Below are 17460 nucleotides of genomic sequence, written 5' to 3'. Positions count from 1 at the left end.
TATATATATATATATATATATATATATATATATATATATATATATATATATATATAATACCATTATTATCACGGACAGTACAATATCGCACAGTCCTGGTAGGGAGATGCAGCTGTTGGCAGTTTGACTTCTGGGTGAAGCTGAGTTTGCTAATCTGCAAGATGGCTAAAAAAACCCTGATATGAGGCAAATACTCATATCATTTACTCAATCAGAATCAGAATCAGAATCAGAAGGTTTTTATTGCCATATGGGTGAACAGGTTCACAGCATTAGGAAATTGCTGCGGTACTTCGTGCTTACAGAAAGAAACAAATAAGTATAAAAACTATAAGACAATATACAAGTATACAAATTGCAAATATACAGAGATATTAGAGCTATAACTATAGCACAATATTACAAAATTACAAAATATACAGTGCAGAGACTAATTAAAAGATAGAAGAATGTAGACTATATTCCACTAATATGTACATCAGTGCAGTCAGACAGGTGCATAGACATAGGGTCATCAGCGTTTGTGGAGGGTGGTAGTAACAGTCTTAGGGTAATTGTTCATGAGTCCAACAGCAGAGGGGAAGAAACTGTTCTTATGGCGGGAGGTTCTGGTCCGTATGGACCGTAGCCTCCTGCCTGAGGGGAGAGGGTCAAAAAGTCTGTGCCCAGGGTGAGAGTGGTCGGCTGTGATCCGACCTGCACGCCCCAGTGTCCTGGAGGTGTACAGGTCCTGGAGAGATGGGAGGTTACAGCCAATCACCTTCTCAGCAGAGTGCACAACGCGCTGTAGTCTCTGTTTGTCCCTAGTGGTGGCTCCAGCGTACCACACAGTGATGGAGGAGGTGAGGATGGACTCAATGATGGCAGTATAGAACTGCACCATGGTCCTTGCTGGCAAGTTGAATTTCTTCAACTGCCGCAGGAAGTACATCCTCTGCTGGGCCTTTTTGACGACAGAGGTGATGGTGGGCTCCCACTTGAGGTCCTGGGTGATGGTAGTTCCCAGGAAGCGAGAAGAGTCCACTGTGGTGATGGGGGTGTCAGTCAGGATGATGGAGGGTAGAGGGGCTGTGTGCTTCCTAAAGTCCACTATAATCTCCACTGTCTTCTGGGCGTTCAGTACCAGGTTATTGTGGCTGCACCAGGACGCCAGATGTTTGACCTCCATCCTGTAGGCCGACTCGTCCCCGTCTGAGATAAGTCCGATGAGAGTCATGTCGTCTGCAAACTTAATAAGCTTGACAGACTGGTGGTCAGAGGTGCAGCAGTTGGTATACAGGGAGAAGAGCAGAGGAGAGAGGACACAGCCCTGAGGAGTGCCAGTGCTGATGGTCCGGGAGTCCGAGACATTCTTCCCCAGCCTCACGTGCTGCTTCCTGTTCGTCAGGAAGTCAGAGTATCAGAAAAATGTAAAGTATCTAAAAGGTGGAGCCGATGACTGTTGTGATGTTATTCCAAAATAGAAAGAAAAATAAAATACAAAGTGTGAGTATGAGCAGTGACTGAATGCATTGAGTTTCACAGCTGTACACTTTCAGTCGAGCAGGGGCACAGGTACAAAGACCACATCCGACCTTGAAGCTTTAAGGTCTTGGTGCTGCTCACTTCGGTTTGAAGCTGCACTGAAACCAAATGATTGAATCACTTTATTATTTGTGTTGACTTATTGAGTTGTTTGTGAGCCTCCGTTCAAACTCCACTGACCTCTTGTGTGTTGTTAGCTCAGGCTGCAGCGTCACAGCACACTGGCCTGTTTATACAGAGCAGTTTTAAAACGGGATCTCCAGCTTCTGCATTTGACCTTCCTCATTACACACACACTGCTGGATGTAGCAGGAACACACAAACACCAGCAATGAATTTGCGGTCTCTTAGTGTGGTTTTATTTCTTTTTACACAGTCATATAATAGCCTCCGGGGATCTGACGCCGCCTGTGATGAACTCACAAACGTGCAGTTAGTCTGAGTTTGTGTTTACCCACAGTAAACACAAACTCACAGTCAAGCAGGATGCAGAGAGGAGTTACTGCTTAACAAGAAGGGTGAAAGAAAGGGGGTCTGTGGTGATGCATTGTAAGTATTTTTCCGAACAGGCGTGCGTGCAGGCAGCTGCACAAAATGTTGCTGTGTTTACGTCGTGCGCTTTGTCGAGAGAGCAATTAAAAAGTCCGAACAGTGAGGGAGTGGGCGAAGGCTGGCGTAAATCCCAAAGCTGTTCAGACAGGGAAAACCATTTAAGGGGAGCTGGGCTCTGTTTTTATGTGGCTTTGGTTCATGTCAAAGAGACCTGGCTAATTAACGCGGCTCTGCTACACTGTGTCTGCGGCCTTCAAGTGGGCTTGTAGATTCTGGTTCACATTTTCCTACTTAAATCAGCAGAAATTCATCAAGAGTTGTGGATGGAGCCGCAGCAGATGCAGACGGTTTGTGGGAGTGAAAACAGCATTTCAGTGTTGCTGTTGGAGACTTTCATCTGTCAGTGTCTTTTATTAGATTTCTGTCTGTCTCTGCAGAAAACCCTTATAGACTCTTAAACATGCACTAAATGGTGTCACTGAACTGTATTTTTCAGAGTAGAAAGTTTGACTGTCCTAAAAATTCTTAGATTATTGCCTTTTTAAGTTATTCTATTGGCTCCTTTCCACTCTTATTACCAGCCATATAGTTTGTCTGCGCCAGGAAGAAAAATGCAACATATGACCTGTTTGGAGCCCTTACATCAGTGTATATGAAAAAATGTGTTCACAATCAGGAGATAATATGTGTATATTTAATGATGGTTCCTTTGGTTTAAAAGGGACCTGTTATGCTTTTCCTTATGTGAAGGTAACTACAGTTACAATGGTGGATCCTCATATTAAACATGACTAAAGACAACTCTGTATAGTGCGTCTCAGGCATTTTTTTTCTGGTCGTGGCTCTGTATGATGTCATCAAGAGCATATTATGATCTCAGACACACGTAAACCTGCTGGTTAAATCTTCAGTTTTTGAGCAGCAGCCGGTCAGCAGGAAGTTGGATTAAGGGCAGGTTGCCCTTAAAGTCACCTTCTTGGATTCTTTTTGATTGGACACTACTCTGTAACAAAAGGTTTCACTAGCGATAAAGTCTTTTACATTTTAACCTGTGCAACCCAATTTATTGACTTGACTTAAAACTGGCTAATATCTGCTAAGACCTTTGGGGGGACTGAGGTTTACAAACAGCTAAACCAGGGTTTGGAAGAGCTCAGGAGTTCCTCAAAGACAGGGATCACATTTAAACTTCATGACTAAGATGGTGTCACGCGTTATAGAAAATAAAGAGGAAATGATTTATGTTGTTGTTGTTTTTCTTAATTTAAATCCGAGTTAATTACATTGACTCCAAGTCAATTTTGGTTCTTCCAACTGAGATTCAAATTGTCCTTTTTTGATGACTGTCAGATGATGATATGATTTGAAATTAGGGTTTTGTGTTACTTTGACAATTTCCAGCTGGCATTTGCATGGATGGATGGATAAGTGACTTGAATGGCGAGCTGAGATTTATAAAAGCAACCTGACAGGAGACCGTCTTCAAACAGTTGTCCTGCCAGTGAAGGAGAATCCAACCGCAGAGCTGCTGCACAGCCCTGGCATAAAGACAGTGATGTGCAAACTGATGGTGGTGGATTGTTAGCAGCATGATCAGATCTTTATAATATGGTCATATTACTAAATGCATGCTATCGATATCTCTGGATTATCTCTACCTTCTCTCAGACTTTCAAACTACTTTGTAAAGTTAAGACTGACACGTTTCTCTTAACTCTGTAAGTCAGCAGGATGTCTTAGTCTAGTCTGTGAATATGGCCCCTGGTAAAGATGGTATATTTAGTGCTAGAGTTGCTGATAGCACCTCCAGTTTGGCATTTTCTATTTTACACAGCCGTGGACGGGAATTCAGATGTTTAGTCCAAGTAAAGTTAAGTTTCAGTAGTAACTCTGAAATGCTTGAAGAGTACTGGTCTCTAACTTCTTCGGCACAGTTTGACCTCAAAGTAACTTATCATTTAATCTTGGTTGTGCCTTCCGGGACTACCCTGCCTTCCTCCTCCGCTTCACCTCTGTCTCTGCTGATTCACTCTGTCTAACGCTGAAATGCTTTGAACCAATCAGGCTGTAGCTTCGAGTGGGCTCCTGTGGGTTTCTGCTGCAGCAGGACAGTTTGAAGATTGTTCAAACTTCAACAAAGCTTTTTCTTTTCTCTTTTCTCCCCTGACTGTACTAATACACTTCTTTTTACCTTCCCCACTGTCATATCTAATCAATGAAATTAAAGTAAGTTTTGCTGGTGTATTTTTGGTTCTGTTTTCTCTCGGCAGGGAAGTTTTCACTTTGAATGTTTACACTAATCTCACAAACTACCCAGATTCATAGCCTGGTTAAAAAAGTGGCTTGTACTGATTAAAGGCAGGGCTGGATCTTGACTTAACCCGACCTCTGTCATCACTGACCTTTAAACCTTTACCTGTGAGTTCTGAAAAGGAGAGCCAACAGCTTTTGTAACCCTTCTCTGTGTCTTCCTCCACTTAAGATTTCCTCCCAAGACGGAGCAAGTGGCGCTTTGAAACATCTGGAATGTGTAAGACCTCATCACACTACCGCCATGTTCACTATAATATGAGCCGGGCATAAGACAGAAGTAGCTGTCAGCCGTAGAGGCTAAAACGTAATTTTATATATACTTTTTAAAGCCACACATTTTAGCATTAGCATGGAGTCTGTGAAGATTCACTCTGTTTTGTAGACGGCCTCAAATGGATCTGCAGTTTCTGCTGCTTCTGTATTGGCTTCATATTTCAGCTCTGAAGGTTGCCTTCTTGGTCTAAAAACAGTCTTTACATTATGTGAAAACATATTTTACACACAGTTAAATTAATTATTGTAATCTAGGAAATGTCCCTGACCTACACTGTGTATATACTGTATAAGGCCTGAATTAGACATCCGGTCTTTGGGGGGCCTACGTACTGGAAACCGCTCTGAACGCTACACAGTAGCCTACAATGTAACCTGATGTGTACGTCTCAAGAAATGCAACTGCACGTCAGGTCAATGCAGCAGTTATGATTGGCCCGTTCAGCACCGTTGATTCCTCCCATGCATTTCTGGCTGCTTTTCCCTGGCGTTTTATCAGTGAGAGAATAACAATCATCATCTCCATATAAGGAATAATAATCATAGCATCAATATAAGGACTCACAAATGTCAAATTCCTGGAGGATTACTGGAACTATTGGAATGGACGTGAGGGAAGGAGCAAAGAAGTGAAACAAAAGCTAGAGAGACACATGTGTTTGCACCCAGAAGAAAGCTGACCACAACACAGAGCGAGGACCCAGGTCGGGAAAAAGTCCCAGCGTTTTATTCATTTGTGTCGGCCACACCGCATGTAAAACACTGGGACACGACCACAGTGGTTATTAACACACACACAAGGCACCTCACACAAGCTTAAATGCCGGCAACGTTGTCGGCCACCTACCTAGGTTTGTACGTAGGCCCCACAGAGACCTGACGCAGAAGTGTAATTCAGGCCTAAGATGGGTGTAGCCATCATTGCATCACCCTACTTACATTACACCATATTTTTACTTTTCAGCCAAGTTTAGACATAAAGAGACATTTTTAAAGACCATATTTAGCCCAGAAAACATCTGTGCCTGGTGGGTATTTGTAATTTCTATGGACATTTATTCACAGTGGACCTGGGACCTCATGACATCCTCTGTCAGTGTCGGGGGGGTTTGACTCAGATTCACCTAACTGTGTATTTGCCTCAGGTTTTTGTGTGTCCAGCTGGTGGATCTTTTGCTTCTCATTGCCTCACAACAATCCATGATATGTAATTGTTCTTTTTGTACAGTAATGGATACAAACCTCTCTGCCTCTGTACACTCATATTTTTAGTCCAATTTATTTGTAAACAAACAAAACACAAAAGTTAAAGATGAAACTGACTGTCTTTTTTTCCTGTAGGTAACACAACAACATTGTTGTTGTCAATTTTTTGGGCCACAGTAATCACGTTAGTGAGAATCACAGCCATTGTATGTCCTGCTCTCAAACCGGGGATCTTTGACACTGTGGAGCATAACCTGACATTTATTTACAGCAGACATGGGAGATGATGACATCTTCACGGAGCATCTATGTCCGTGTTGATTCAGTGTTTTTAGCTTTGTTCTGATAAATGTCCGTGTTGATTCTTTCTTCTTAAATGTTAAAATATAATCCATAACTGGCCGTTAAATTACAGAGGAGCTGCGATTTTTATCCCACCCGGCTGTATGTGTGACTCAGCTGCTGATGTATTAACGTGTGTGGCTTTGAGATGTCAGTAAGTGCCAGCTGTTGAGTGTAACAAGTAAATGTGATTATTACAGTTTAGAGATAATGAATACCTGGAAGCATGCACACTCATGAACTAAACACTCTGCTGCTTGACATGGAGAGGTACATTGAAACTTCTCAATGCAGGTTTCATTACACACACACACTAACACACCCGCCTGTGGAGGCCTCACGTCTCCAATGCCACATTCACCAGTCAGGCGCAACATAACTGGAGCTGACATCAAACCAAGTGGCTTCCACAGGGCAGGAGGCGGAGCCAAAGCTTGACCAGATTCCTTGACTTGCTGAGTGGTGTCCAAAGTTGGCCTCACATTAGGAGGAGGTGTCAGAGAGGTACTGTGAGTGGTGTTGGTCTGCGCTCCATACACCGTCTGAGGTGACCAGGTCGCGTTGGTGAGAGTGACTTGGACATAAAGGAGAGCTACTAAGGCGTAAATAAAACTCTTCTCTCTGTGTTTCCTCAGGTGCTGGAAGAGATCTCCTGCTACCCAGAGAAGCACGAGGCTAAGGAGCTCAGACGGATACTAACCCAGCCACATTTCATGGTGAGTGGAAAAGAAAAGCCCAGAAACACACACATTAGGTCCTCGTGTCCGTTCCTCACAGATAGGTGCAGGAGGCCCTTTAACAAAACATTTAGGGTTGCTCACAGTGGGCGCCCTATGTAACACAGCAGAATCTCTCTATCTAAATGTTGTACGTAGCACTTTTGCATGGTCTTATTTTCTCTGCATGAGTTTAGAAGCCATTAAAAACAGACATACAGAAGTCACTTTAAGGCATAAAAAAATACGGCGCCTGTCCCATGTTTGTTTAATTCAAGTGCCTTGAAAATGAAATCGTCTATCAGGAACTCTGCTGGAATGGAAAGTTGTTTAAATGTCTGAGAATCTGACCAGCCAGAATTCCTCCTGTTAATCCCGTCGCAAAAATGCGTCTGATTTCCATCTCTGATCAGTGGTCTGCTCGATGTCACATGGACAGACCAACAGAGAGAGGAGACATAAAAAGGAAAGACACAAAACAATATCGAAGTGAAGTGATGGGGAGCAAAGTTGAGGAAAAAGATCAGTGATCAAGACAAATGGGAGGAGAGGGTCCTGGCTGTGAAGTGAGGGAGGAGGGCAGGCGTGGACGGAGGTTAGTAAGGCGTGTTTGATGCGATGTGCTGTGTCGGGTCAGAGGCCTGGCTCCTTCATGGTGCTACGAGAGCGTAAACTGACGTGTTCCACATTCCAACAAGTTCAAGTGAGAGCTGAATCCAGACGATGCCCAAGGAGCCGTGCCAGGATTTTTGACTCGTCTAGCTCTAATGTACACACGAGTGGACTTGATTTTCTCGTATAACTCTTATTTTTACCAAACTAAAACTGTTAGTTTGAGGTGTAGGATTTCAGATTAAGTGTTTAACTGATTTTTGAGGTTTAGTAAAGCATTAGAAAATAAAGTTTAGCCAAAGTTGAGCAGTCTTACCACACAGCTGCTGCCCCCTTTCAGACAATATTTTTGAGACTCTGGATGGCGCCACCTTGGCCTCTAGCAGCACTGAGAAACCATGCAGTCATTTTTGATCAGAATATGTCCTTCAACTCACCCATTAAACAAACATGTTTTGAAGTAGCAGTTTTATTGCTATGCAGATGATACTCAGCTTTATCTGTCTGTGGAGCCAGATGACGCACATCAATTAGTTACACTGCAGGAACGTCTTAAAGACATTAAGGCCTGAATGACCTCGAATTTCCTGCTTCTAAATTCAGATAAAACTGAAGTTCTTGTTCTCGGCCCCACAAATCTTAGAAACATGGTGTCTAACCAGATACTTACTCTGGATGGCATTACTTTGGCCTCCAGTAACACTGTGAGAAATCTTGGAGTCATTTTTGACCAGGATGTCCTTCAATGCACATATTAAACAAATATGTAGGACTGCTTTTTTGCATTTGCATGTTTCTAAAATTAGAAACATCCTTTCTCAGACTGATGCTGAAAAGCTAATTCATGCATTTATTACTCTTAGGCTGGACTATTATAATTCATTATTATCAGGCTGTCCTAAAAGCTCCCTGAAAAGCCTTCAGCTGATCCAAAATGCTGCAGCTAGAGTCCTGACAGGGACTAGAAAGAGAGAGCAGATTTCTCCCATATTGGCTTCTCTTCATTGGCTCCCTGTTAAATCTAGAATAGAATTTAAAATACTTCTCCTTGCATACAAGGTCTTGAATAATCAGGCCCCATCTTATCTTAAAGACCTCATATCAATCACCCTAATAGAGTAGTCCTGTTCTGCTCTCTTCTCTCTCCCCTCAGCCCCAATCATGGCAGATGGCTGCCCCTCCCTGAGTCTGGTTCTGCTGGAGGGTTTTTCCTGTTAAAGGGAGTTTTTCCTTCCCCCTGTTGCAAAGTGTTTGCTCATAGGGGGTCATCTGATTTTTGGGCTCTCTTCCTAATATTGTAGGGTCTTTGCCTTACATTATTAAGCACCTTGAGGTGACTGTTGTTGTGAACTAGTGTTTATATAAATTGAACTGAAAACTCCCACAAGAAATTATGTCATTTATGACTACTGCACTGTGACCCTTTGAAATCACCTTTTCATTACTAAGTATAGAACAGGATCTGTGCAAATTTAAATCATCATGTTATTTGAATGCCGGTGATGTTGACAAGGCAGAACCCCCACGGCCCAGGACATCATTTATGAAATTTACTGCAGCACTAAATATCACAGGTTGTTCGGGTTTTTATCCTTTTCCAACATGGGAAAATGAGTCCTTTTCTGAATCGCAGTCTTTATAAATCTTCTTTTTGTTTTTTGATCTTTCTCACACTCAAGTAGAAAGTAGTATGAAGCATCAGTTAAGCGCTTAACCCTGTCTTCATTAGGGTACACACACACACACAGAGCCTTCCTGTATGTCTTAGAACATGAAGTATCTTTTGTGTGTTATGTATTTTGACAGTGGAGTTAGAGAGGCTGCCGTTGCCTTCATGTCTCTCCCTCTCTGATGTGCTCTTCTTCCTCGGGTGTGTGCGTGCGCGTGTGTGTTTGTGTGACACTGAAAGAAGACAGTGACAGGTTTCCCCCCCTTTGTTGAGGTTTGATTGCTGTCTTCTGAAGTTCAGATGGGTTTGCTAAAGTGCCACTCAAGGGAAGGACCTCTGTGCCTGTCAGATGAGTGGAGTCGAACACACTGTGGGCGTGAGGCAGCAGCAGGCCCGTCTTGTGGAGCTGCAGAGCTTTAGCTCAGACAGATGCAGGGGCTACAGACCAAAGGCACCTGTGGAAAAGGGGGAATACCTTTGTGTGTCAGAGAGTCAGACAAAGTCAAAAAGTAAATCCCCTCCTGCTCTTCAGAGGTCTGAATTTATGTCACTATATTGTCAAAAGTATTTGTTCATCTGCCTTCATCTGAATATGAGTGACATCCCATTCTTAATCCATAGGGTTTAATATGATGTCGGCCCACCATTTACAGCTATAACAGCTTCAACTCTTCTGGGAAGGCTTTCTACAAGGTTTAGGAGTGTTTGTGGGAATTTCTGACCATTCTTCCAGAAGCACATCTGTGAGGTCAGACACTGATGTTGGAGAGAAGGCCTGGCTCACAGTCTCTGCTCTAATTCATACCAAAGGTGTTGAGGTCAGGACTCTGTGCAGGCCAGTCAAGTTCTTCCACACCAAACTCCCTCATCCATGTCTTTATGAAGCTGCTTTGTGCACTGGTGTGCAGCCATGTTGGAACAGGAAGGGGGACATCCCCAAACTGTTCCCACAAAGTTGGGAGCATGAAATTGTCCCAAATGTCTTGGTATGTTGAAGCACTAAGAGTTCCTCTCACTGGAACTAAGGGGCTGAGCCCAACACATGAAAAACACCCCATTGCGTTGACCTTGGTGATGTAAGGCTTGGATGCAGCTGCTCAGCCATGGAAACCCATTCCATGAAGCTCTCTACTCACTGTTCTTGAGCTAATCTGAAGGCCACATGACGTTTGGAGGTCTGTAATGTAACTCTGCAGAAAGTTGGTGGACTCTGTGCACCAGCATCCACTGACCCCACTCTGTGATTTTACGTGGCCTACCACTTTGTGGCTGAGTTGCTGTTGTTCCCAATCACTTCCACCTTGTTATAATCCCACTAATAGCTGACTGTGGTATGTTTAGTAGCGACAAAATTGTTGCACAGGTATCATCCTATCACACGGTACCACGCTGGAATTCTCTGAGCTCCTGAGAGTGACCCGTTCTTTCACAGATGTTTGTAGAAGCAGCCTGAGTGTTTGGTTTATACACCTGTGACCATGGAGGTGACTGGAACACCTGAATTCAATCATTTGGGTCAGTGAGGATGGGAATACTTTTTGCAATATAGTGTATATGAAAGTGCATAGAGTTTATTTCCTCTGGTTCTCAGCTGTGTACAGTTCAGACTCTACAGTTTCTCCTTCACCAAGGAGGCAGAGCCTCGACTGATTTGGTTTTCAGGTTCTGTGTTATAACATCTCTACTCGTCGTATTCACTTAGAGAAGGACGAGTGTTTCCTGATGCTTTATTTTGTTGGTTCCATCTTGCACTTTATCCAAATCTGCGTCCAGAGAGCACCATCATCGTGTCTGTATTGCAGCAGATCTGATTTAGATTTTGATTTCCACCTGATGATTTCCACAATTTCCAATTATTTCAGAATGAAATTAATAAATTTAAGAGTCGCTGTTCTACTCAGGTGCACAGACTGGCTTCCATAATGAATTGATTAATATATAAAATGAATGCATACAGATTTAACCAGTTCTTTGCATGTGCCAACATGTATGATGAGACTAATTCTACACTGCTAGAATCACACAAAGTATTGCCTTGCAGTCACTTGTTTTCATAAGTGGTTTCTTAAAACTGAGAGCAGCTTTTTTCTTCTTCACCAACCCGAGCTGGTAGATAAGGCAGTGGCACTCCCATCTGCTGCTGCGGCAACAGGGGAAAACTCTTCCTCCGTGTCCTCTGGCCTCGCCTGCACCTTATCTCATCCTCCCTTTCATTTAGGAAGAAGCAGCGATATTCACAGCACGGGTACAACCAGAAGCAAAAAGCGTAAACCTTTTTGCTTCTGGTCGTACTAGAAGCCAGACGTTTATGCCTACAGGCACAAGAAATGTGCCCTAGCCAAGCAGAGTGACGTACTTTGAGGAGTAAATCTGCTGTTCGGATGAGCCAGAGAGGACCCTAAAACTAGTCTACTTTTTTTTTTCCCTTTTTTTGATGAGTTATTTCATTATTTATGTGGCTTTTAATGCATTTTTTTCAGAAAGCTTTATACCATAATCATCATTCTAAATGCTGTTTTGGCCTTGCTCTCACTCTGTTTCTGCAGGCCTTGTTGCAGGCCCACGACGTGGTGGCCCACGAGGTTTACAGCGACGAGGCTCTGCGAGTGACACCTCCACCCACGTCACCCTTCCTGAACGGAGACTCCCCAGAGAGTGCCAACGGAGACATGGACCTGGAGAACGTCACCAGAGTCCGTCTGGTCCAGTTCCAGAAGAACACAGATGAACCCATGGTACGGCCCATTGCACAGTGCTGAGCACAAGTTTGGTGCACAGAAATGAAAGTGAGGATGCTTTCAGGGACATGGGTACTTTTATCTATGTATTGTTTTAGCATCTAAAGGGAACTTCCCTCAGTTCCTTTGTGGTTTTAGTCTTCCTCTGTGTCTTCATGTCAGCTCAGACTGACTGCATAATGTTGACATTAGGGCTCATTGGGGGGTCATGCCATCTGTTGGAGACTTGTTCTACTTGTGGCTGAAGATAGTTCATGGCTGATGGAGATGAATTCATGCTTAAGGATCTAAAGAGCACAGTGCTATATTTACTGTACTTCTATTTTAACTGGGATGAGAGTGGGGCTTTTTACATGTCTCAATAACCATTTTCAGATTTGTGTGTTTGTGTTCATTCACTGCAGGGTATCACGTTGAAGATGAACGACTCAAATCACTGCATCGTCGCAAGGATAATGCACGGGGGGATGATCCACAGACAAGGTACACTTTCCCATCTTCTGACCAACTTTAATAAGTGACAGTGGGGAAATTAATTGTATGATCCTGTGAACAATTTGTAAGTTTTATTACCATAAAAGTTAGAAACTGTTCATTTCTTTGTAAGCGAGCAAATTTTAGAAATTCAGCAGGGGATCAAATAGATCAAATTATAAAACAACTTCCTACAAGACTTTGACTCATTTGCCACATGTTCTGCATATTTTTGTATACTAATATGGTATTTCAAGTCCTCAACCTCTTTCAGCAATATTTTTACTACTAATTGAAATCTTTAGGAAGAAGAAGGTTTTAGTTGTTTTTAAATTAACAGTGCGTAAAAGCAGAAACTCCTCCTTCATCGTCACTGAGGAAGTCACACCATGGTAACTGAATAGCCAGCTTGATTCCAAAGTATGTTTGCTTCTGGAAACGTACTTTGTTTCCATTTTTCTCTGTAATGAGAAAAATGTTTGTCTTTCTGCTTATTTCTCTCTTTCTTCCTGCATGCCTTCAGGAACGTTGCATGTTGGAGATGAGATCAGGGAAATCAACGGCATCAGTGTGGCCAACCAGACTGTAGAGCAGCTGCAGAAGATGCTGGTGAGGGTTTTTTTTTTTTTTTCTTTTCTTTGGAGGGGACAACCGACCTTATTTGGATTATTTTGAAAGGGCAAAAGGGCACCAACACCACAGACACAATATTGCTGGCTGCTTTAATTGGTCAGTGCGCCAGTGTCAGCACACCCATTAATCAAAGGACCCATGTCTCTAATTTTAAGCCTTAACAAAATCCAAAAAGGTGAGTTTAAAAAAAAATCATCCATTTATCAAAGATTGAAATCTTTATTTTCTGTGCCTGTAAAAGTGCTGTTTAATACTATTAATTTCGGTATTTTAACATGGGCATCTTTGCTTTGTAACCAACCTCTAGTGGCCATTCTAAGAACTGCAGGGGCTTCTCTTCTCAGCCTTGAGGGATGCCACTTAGTGCAGACACACAAACAGAGCAGATGCTGCTCAGCTAAATGTGCATGTCAGCTCACTTCCTGTGTGGACACAGTGTTTCTATATAATAAATGCATGCATTCAGTACTGTAGTGTAAAATCAAGACGCTAACTGAGACTCATGCTGCCTTAATGTCACATCAAGAGCTGAAAGTGTGTTTGGCCGTTTGCTCTCATTTGTGGCCTCATGAGGATTGAAGTACAAATGTGTGTGCTCATATACCTGTGATGATTGTGATAATGCATGCCTCACTGTATCTCTGCATATGAGCAAACTGTAACGTGCCAAAGTGAAGATAAGACAAAACCCACAGTGTGTGTGTGTGTGTGTGTGTGTGTGTGTGTGTGTGTTATCTGCAGAGAGAGATGCGAGGCAGCATCACTTTCAAAATAGTACCAAGCTACCGGACGCAGGGCTCATCTTGTGAGGTAACGCCTCTTCCTCCTCCTCCTCCTCTTCATTACTGATTTGTGAACTCTGATCTAGTTACTAACTGCTTGCCTGGTTACTGAGTGTGTGTGTGTGTGTAACCTGAGTAAATTGTGCGTATGGAGTGTGCTGTGCGTATGTTTTGCTGTGTTTTGCTGGGGCTGGGCCAGATAATCAGCACACCAATTTCACAACCAAGATACCGGAACTCCCTCCTCCTTCCTCCGCTCTGGAAATGAGCCACACCGCTCTGTGTGATCCCATCCTGCTCCCGCACACAGACCAACCACTACACCTGCATACACACACAAACGCTACAGAGGTGGACAGTCATACCCCAGCTGGGGCCGAACACAAGCTCACTTGCTGCTCCATCTCAGTGTTTCAGAGGGAGAGCTTTAAAGCCAGAAAACTTTTTGCTCCTTGCGTGTACTTTGAAACAACTACAGGTGCTAACCCAGCAGATCACTTGCTGTAAGTGAACCAAAAAAAGGTTTATTGGAATACAATAGATGAGCCAAATGTGTAATTTGAAGGATTGAAATGCAGGTAGAAGGCATCGCTGCATCTGTCCACTGACTACAACAAAATTTATCCAAAAAGGTCCGTTGGTGCATTCAGCATGGATATTATTTTGGACCGTTGTTCTGTGACGTATTTCAAACAGCTGCTGACATGCACCGTTCACCCTGCCACTCACTGATGCACATAGGTTTACCTATGCCACAAACACACACATAAGTGTGGAAGACCAAAAGACTTGAAGTGCAGTCAGGTTTTGTGTTTATGGCAGCGTCATATTATCTTTGCAGCTTTTGAAGCTAAGGGTGCAAAGAGCTTTCTAGTGGAGAGGAAGTGAAGTCCAAATAAGATATAGGGTGCCATAAGTAGAAACCAGCAATTCAGACAACTGCAGTATCAGCATACTAAAACTGAAAGGGGGAAGTTGTAAAAGCTGAGGCACCTGTACTTTGGTCCAGCTAGAAAGGCTACAGGGAACAAAAGGAAATTATACAGGCAGCAGGGCATCCAGCCATGTGAGAGCGTACATGTAATTAGTTAGATTATTTTAGGACAGATGGAAACCAGCGCAAAGATCTGAAATTAGAATGACGTGGTTAGTGTGGTTGTTTTTAACTAAAACTCCACTATGAAAAAAAAGGCTTTATTTTGAAAGGTCTTGCAGGCAAACCACAGCCCTGCTTTGATTCAGGTCATTTTTAGCTGAGAACAAACACTTTAGTCATTACTTCTACTCATAATTTAGCTTTCTCTGGATGGACTTCATATTTCAGTTGTCCTCTCTCCTCTTTTTCATTTGGTCTTCACAAAATTAAATTAAGATAGTGTTTTTATTTCTGTCATATTTGAGGAAAAGTCATGAACTGTTCCATGAAGAGAGAAATGGAACAGTGACTTCAGCTCTTTTGGTCCTCCGGCGCACACCTGCTGCTCTGAGCACTGAGACATAAAGTCGGCACTTCGAGCTCTGACAGTCTGTTAGTGATGACCTCATGCTGCTCAGACTAGCAGCTCGTGTCAGCCTAGCGCCCCCCTGTGGCTATGTAAGGATGTGCAGGCTAGAGTTCTGCTGGTGCTGCTGTCTCCCATGTCTTGTTGACGCATTTCATTACGTCAACTCTGTGGTGGGTCTCTATTGTGTTCTACAAATACACCGTCTCCATCTCCTACAGTCACTGCCCAGAAATGTGTGAACGTGTGTGTGTGTGTGTGTGTGTGTGAGCGTGTGTGTGTGTGTGTGTGTGTGTGTGTGTGTGTGTGTGTGTGTGTGTGTGTGTGTGTGTTGGCTGTGCGCTGCTGACCTGTGTGTCTTATTTCAGAATGAGTCCCCCACCACTTCCAGACAGTCCCCTGCCAATGGCCACTCCAGCATTAACAGTTCTATCTTGGTAAGGACCCCCCCACCCCCCAAAGAAAATCCCACAGACGACCACTCAACCATTTCCTCCTCTGCCCCTTCTCCATTTTTTTTGTCACACTGATGTGTCATGGTATTTCTACATGTCTGTCTTTCCGTCAGTTAATGCGTGTGTTTCTCATGAAATGAGTTGTTTTAATTTCATTTTGCGTTGAGTTGTGTCACAGTAGTGGTAGCAGTAGGATTAGATGTAGACGGGTGGGTGCCGTAGGTCTGCCGACTCGCTCCCGTGTTATTCTCCCTGTTCATCTGTTTGAGCCAAAGGCCCCCGTGTCCGATATCTCAGTTCACAAATTGGTGTGCCTCATAAAGCCTGCTCCGTGCTGTGCCTCACTGCTGACGCTAACACACTGGGCCTCCAGTGGTCACGATGGTACAGGGAGACGTGCTCCCACTCTGCGTTCTGCCCAAAACCCACTCGGGTTCTACGGTTTCCCCGCCGAGGCTCCAGACAGACACTGTGGTCGTGCTGATGCTGCAGCTGCTTCGCTTGCTCTGTGCTTGCTTGGTTGCTCCACAGCCAGATGTGCTTTAACAGATGAGAATGACATTTTTTTTTTTTCCTAAACAGCAGCATCTAGATCGCAAATTAATTTGCATGTTAAAGTTCTCTGAAGGATACATGAGTGTTTATTATTTTTATGTGTGTGTGTGTGTGTGTGTTCTCGTTTAGTTTTTGTATATTTCTTAACCCTTTCTTTCTGTCATCAATGGTTCGCTTTCACAGGACCTGCCATCCACCATCCAGCCCAAAGGTCGACAGGTAATTAAGTCACTCACCTGCACTCACTGGCTCCTTACAAATGCTTGCATCGCTCCCCTTTACACAAAAGTGTGTCTCAGTTTCTCCCAAACTCTCTTTCCTGCTTCACAAAACTCATCAGTGTGATTTGGACTCGTGTAAGTCGAGCTGTTTTGATCGGACTCACTGACTGATACCCAACATCAGAATATCCCACTGACAAAACGTTTGTGCGAATGTAAAGTCTGATGTGTCTCAGTCCTGCGTGCCAATGAGCTCCGCAGTTGATCAGAAATGCTGAACCATCAGGGAGCCACGTGCTTGTACTGGGTGACAAACTTCTTCATTACAAATAATATGGACCCTCCAGTTTCTTTAGAAACCAGAAAGCTGGCTGTGGTGGTTGAAGGTGCTATCAGGATGCTGCTGCTATCAGTTCTCTGCTGCTTTTCACTGCATGTCTGCAATCAGAGTGGCTCATTGTGCTGTGACAGCCCTGACAGAGAGCTATAATTGAAACCTACATGAATATGCATTGGCTCAACTCTCCTATCAAAAATATGATAATAAGAAAAATGTTCTCCCCCCTAAATTGACTTTTTGATGCTACAACTCCACGGGAGCCCCTGTCATTCTGGACACCCCTCATGTAACCGAAGGTCCAGAGAGGGAGCGCCTCAGTAGTGTTAGAAGTTCTCCGGTGGTGTTCTGGCCTGTGTGGACACCTCCCAGTTGCATAAGCCTGCTTTCAGGACAGGAAGGTTGGGATTCCCAAATGGCAAAGAGGGAAGCTTTTGCAACAGCCAGAATAACCTTCTTGTTGTTTTATGTTGTGACTTTTTCTGTTCCTGTGCGTAAGTGCTATGTTGTGTTTTTGGGGGGGTTGGAGCAGTAACAGCTGACAGTTCTTCAGTGT

At 43.6% G+C, this 17460-nt stretch overlaps 1 protein-coding gene across 11 annotated transcripts in view; it reads left to right on the top strand.

The window, feature by feature from the left end:
- Positions 1–17460, top strand: part of caska (calcium/calmodulin-dependent serine protein kinase a) — a 166849-nt gene that overhangs the window by 134137 nt on the left and 15252 nt on the right. For 5 of the 11 annotated variants that reach the window (XM_030759049.1, XM_030759053.1, XM_030759048.1 and 2 more), the window contains 7 exons: positions 6846–6926; positions 11754–11942; positions 12350–12428; positions 12943–13028; positions 13794–13862; positions 15705–15773; positions 16530–16565. In XM_030759049.1, the coding sequence (XP_030614909.1) occupies positions 6846–6926; positions 11754–11942; positions 12350–12428; positions 12943–13028; positions 13794–13862; positions 15705–15773; positions 16530–16565 (609 nt within the window). Of the gene's footprint in view, positions 1–4558; positions 4607–6845; positions 6927–11753; positions 11943–12349; positions 12429–12942; positions 13029–13793; positions 13863–15704; positions 15774–16529; positions 16566–17460 lie in introns of all 11 variants that reach the window. The other 6 variants (XM_030759044.1, XM_030759043.1, XM_030759042.1 and 3 more) reach the window with 2 other exon arrangements.

The sequence above is a fragment of the Archocentrus centrarchus genome, chromosome 21 (genome assembly GCF_007364275.1).
Source record: "Archocentrus centrarchus isolate MPI-CPG fArcCen1 chromosome 21, fArcCen1, whole genome shotgun sequence".
NCBI lineage: Eukaryota > Metazoa > Chordata > Actinopteri > Cichliformes > Cichlidae > Archocentrus > Archocentrus centrarchus.
The sequence above is the reverse complement of the archived record's forward strand: the minus strand, read 5'-3'. Positions and strand labels throughout refer to the sequence as shown.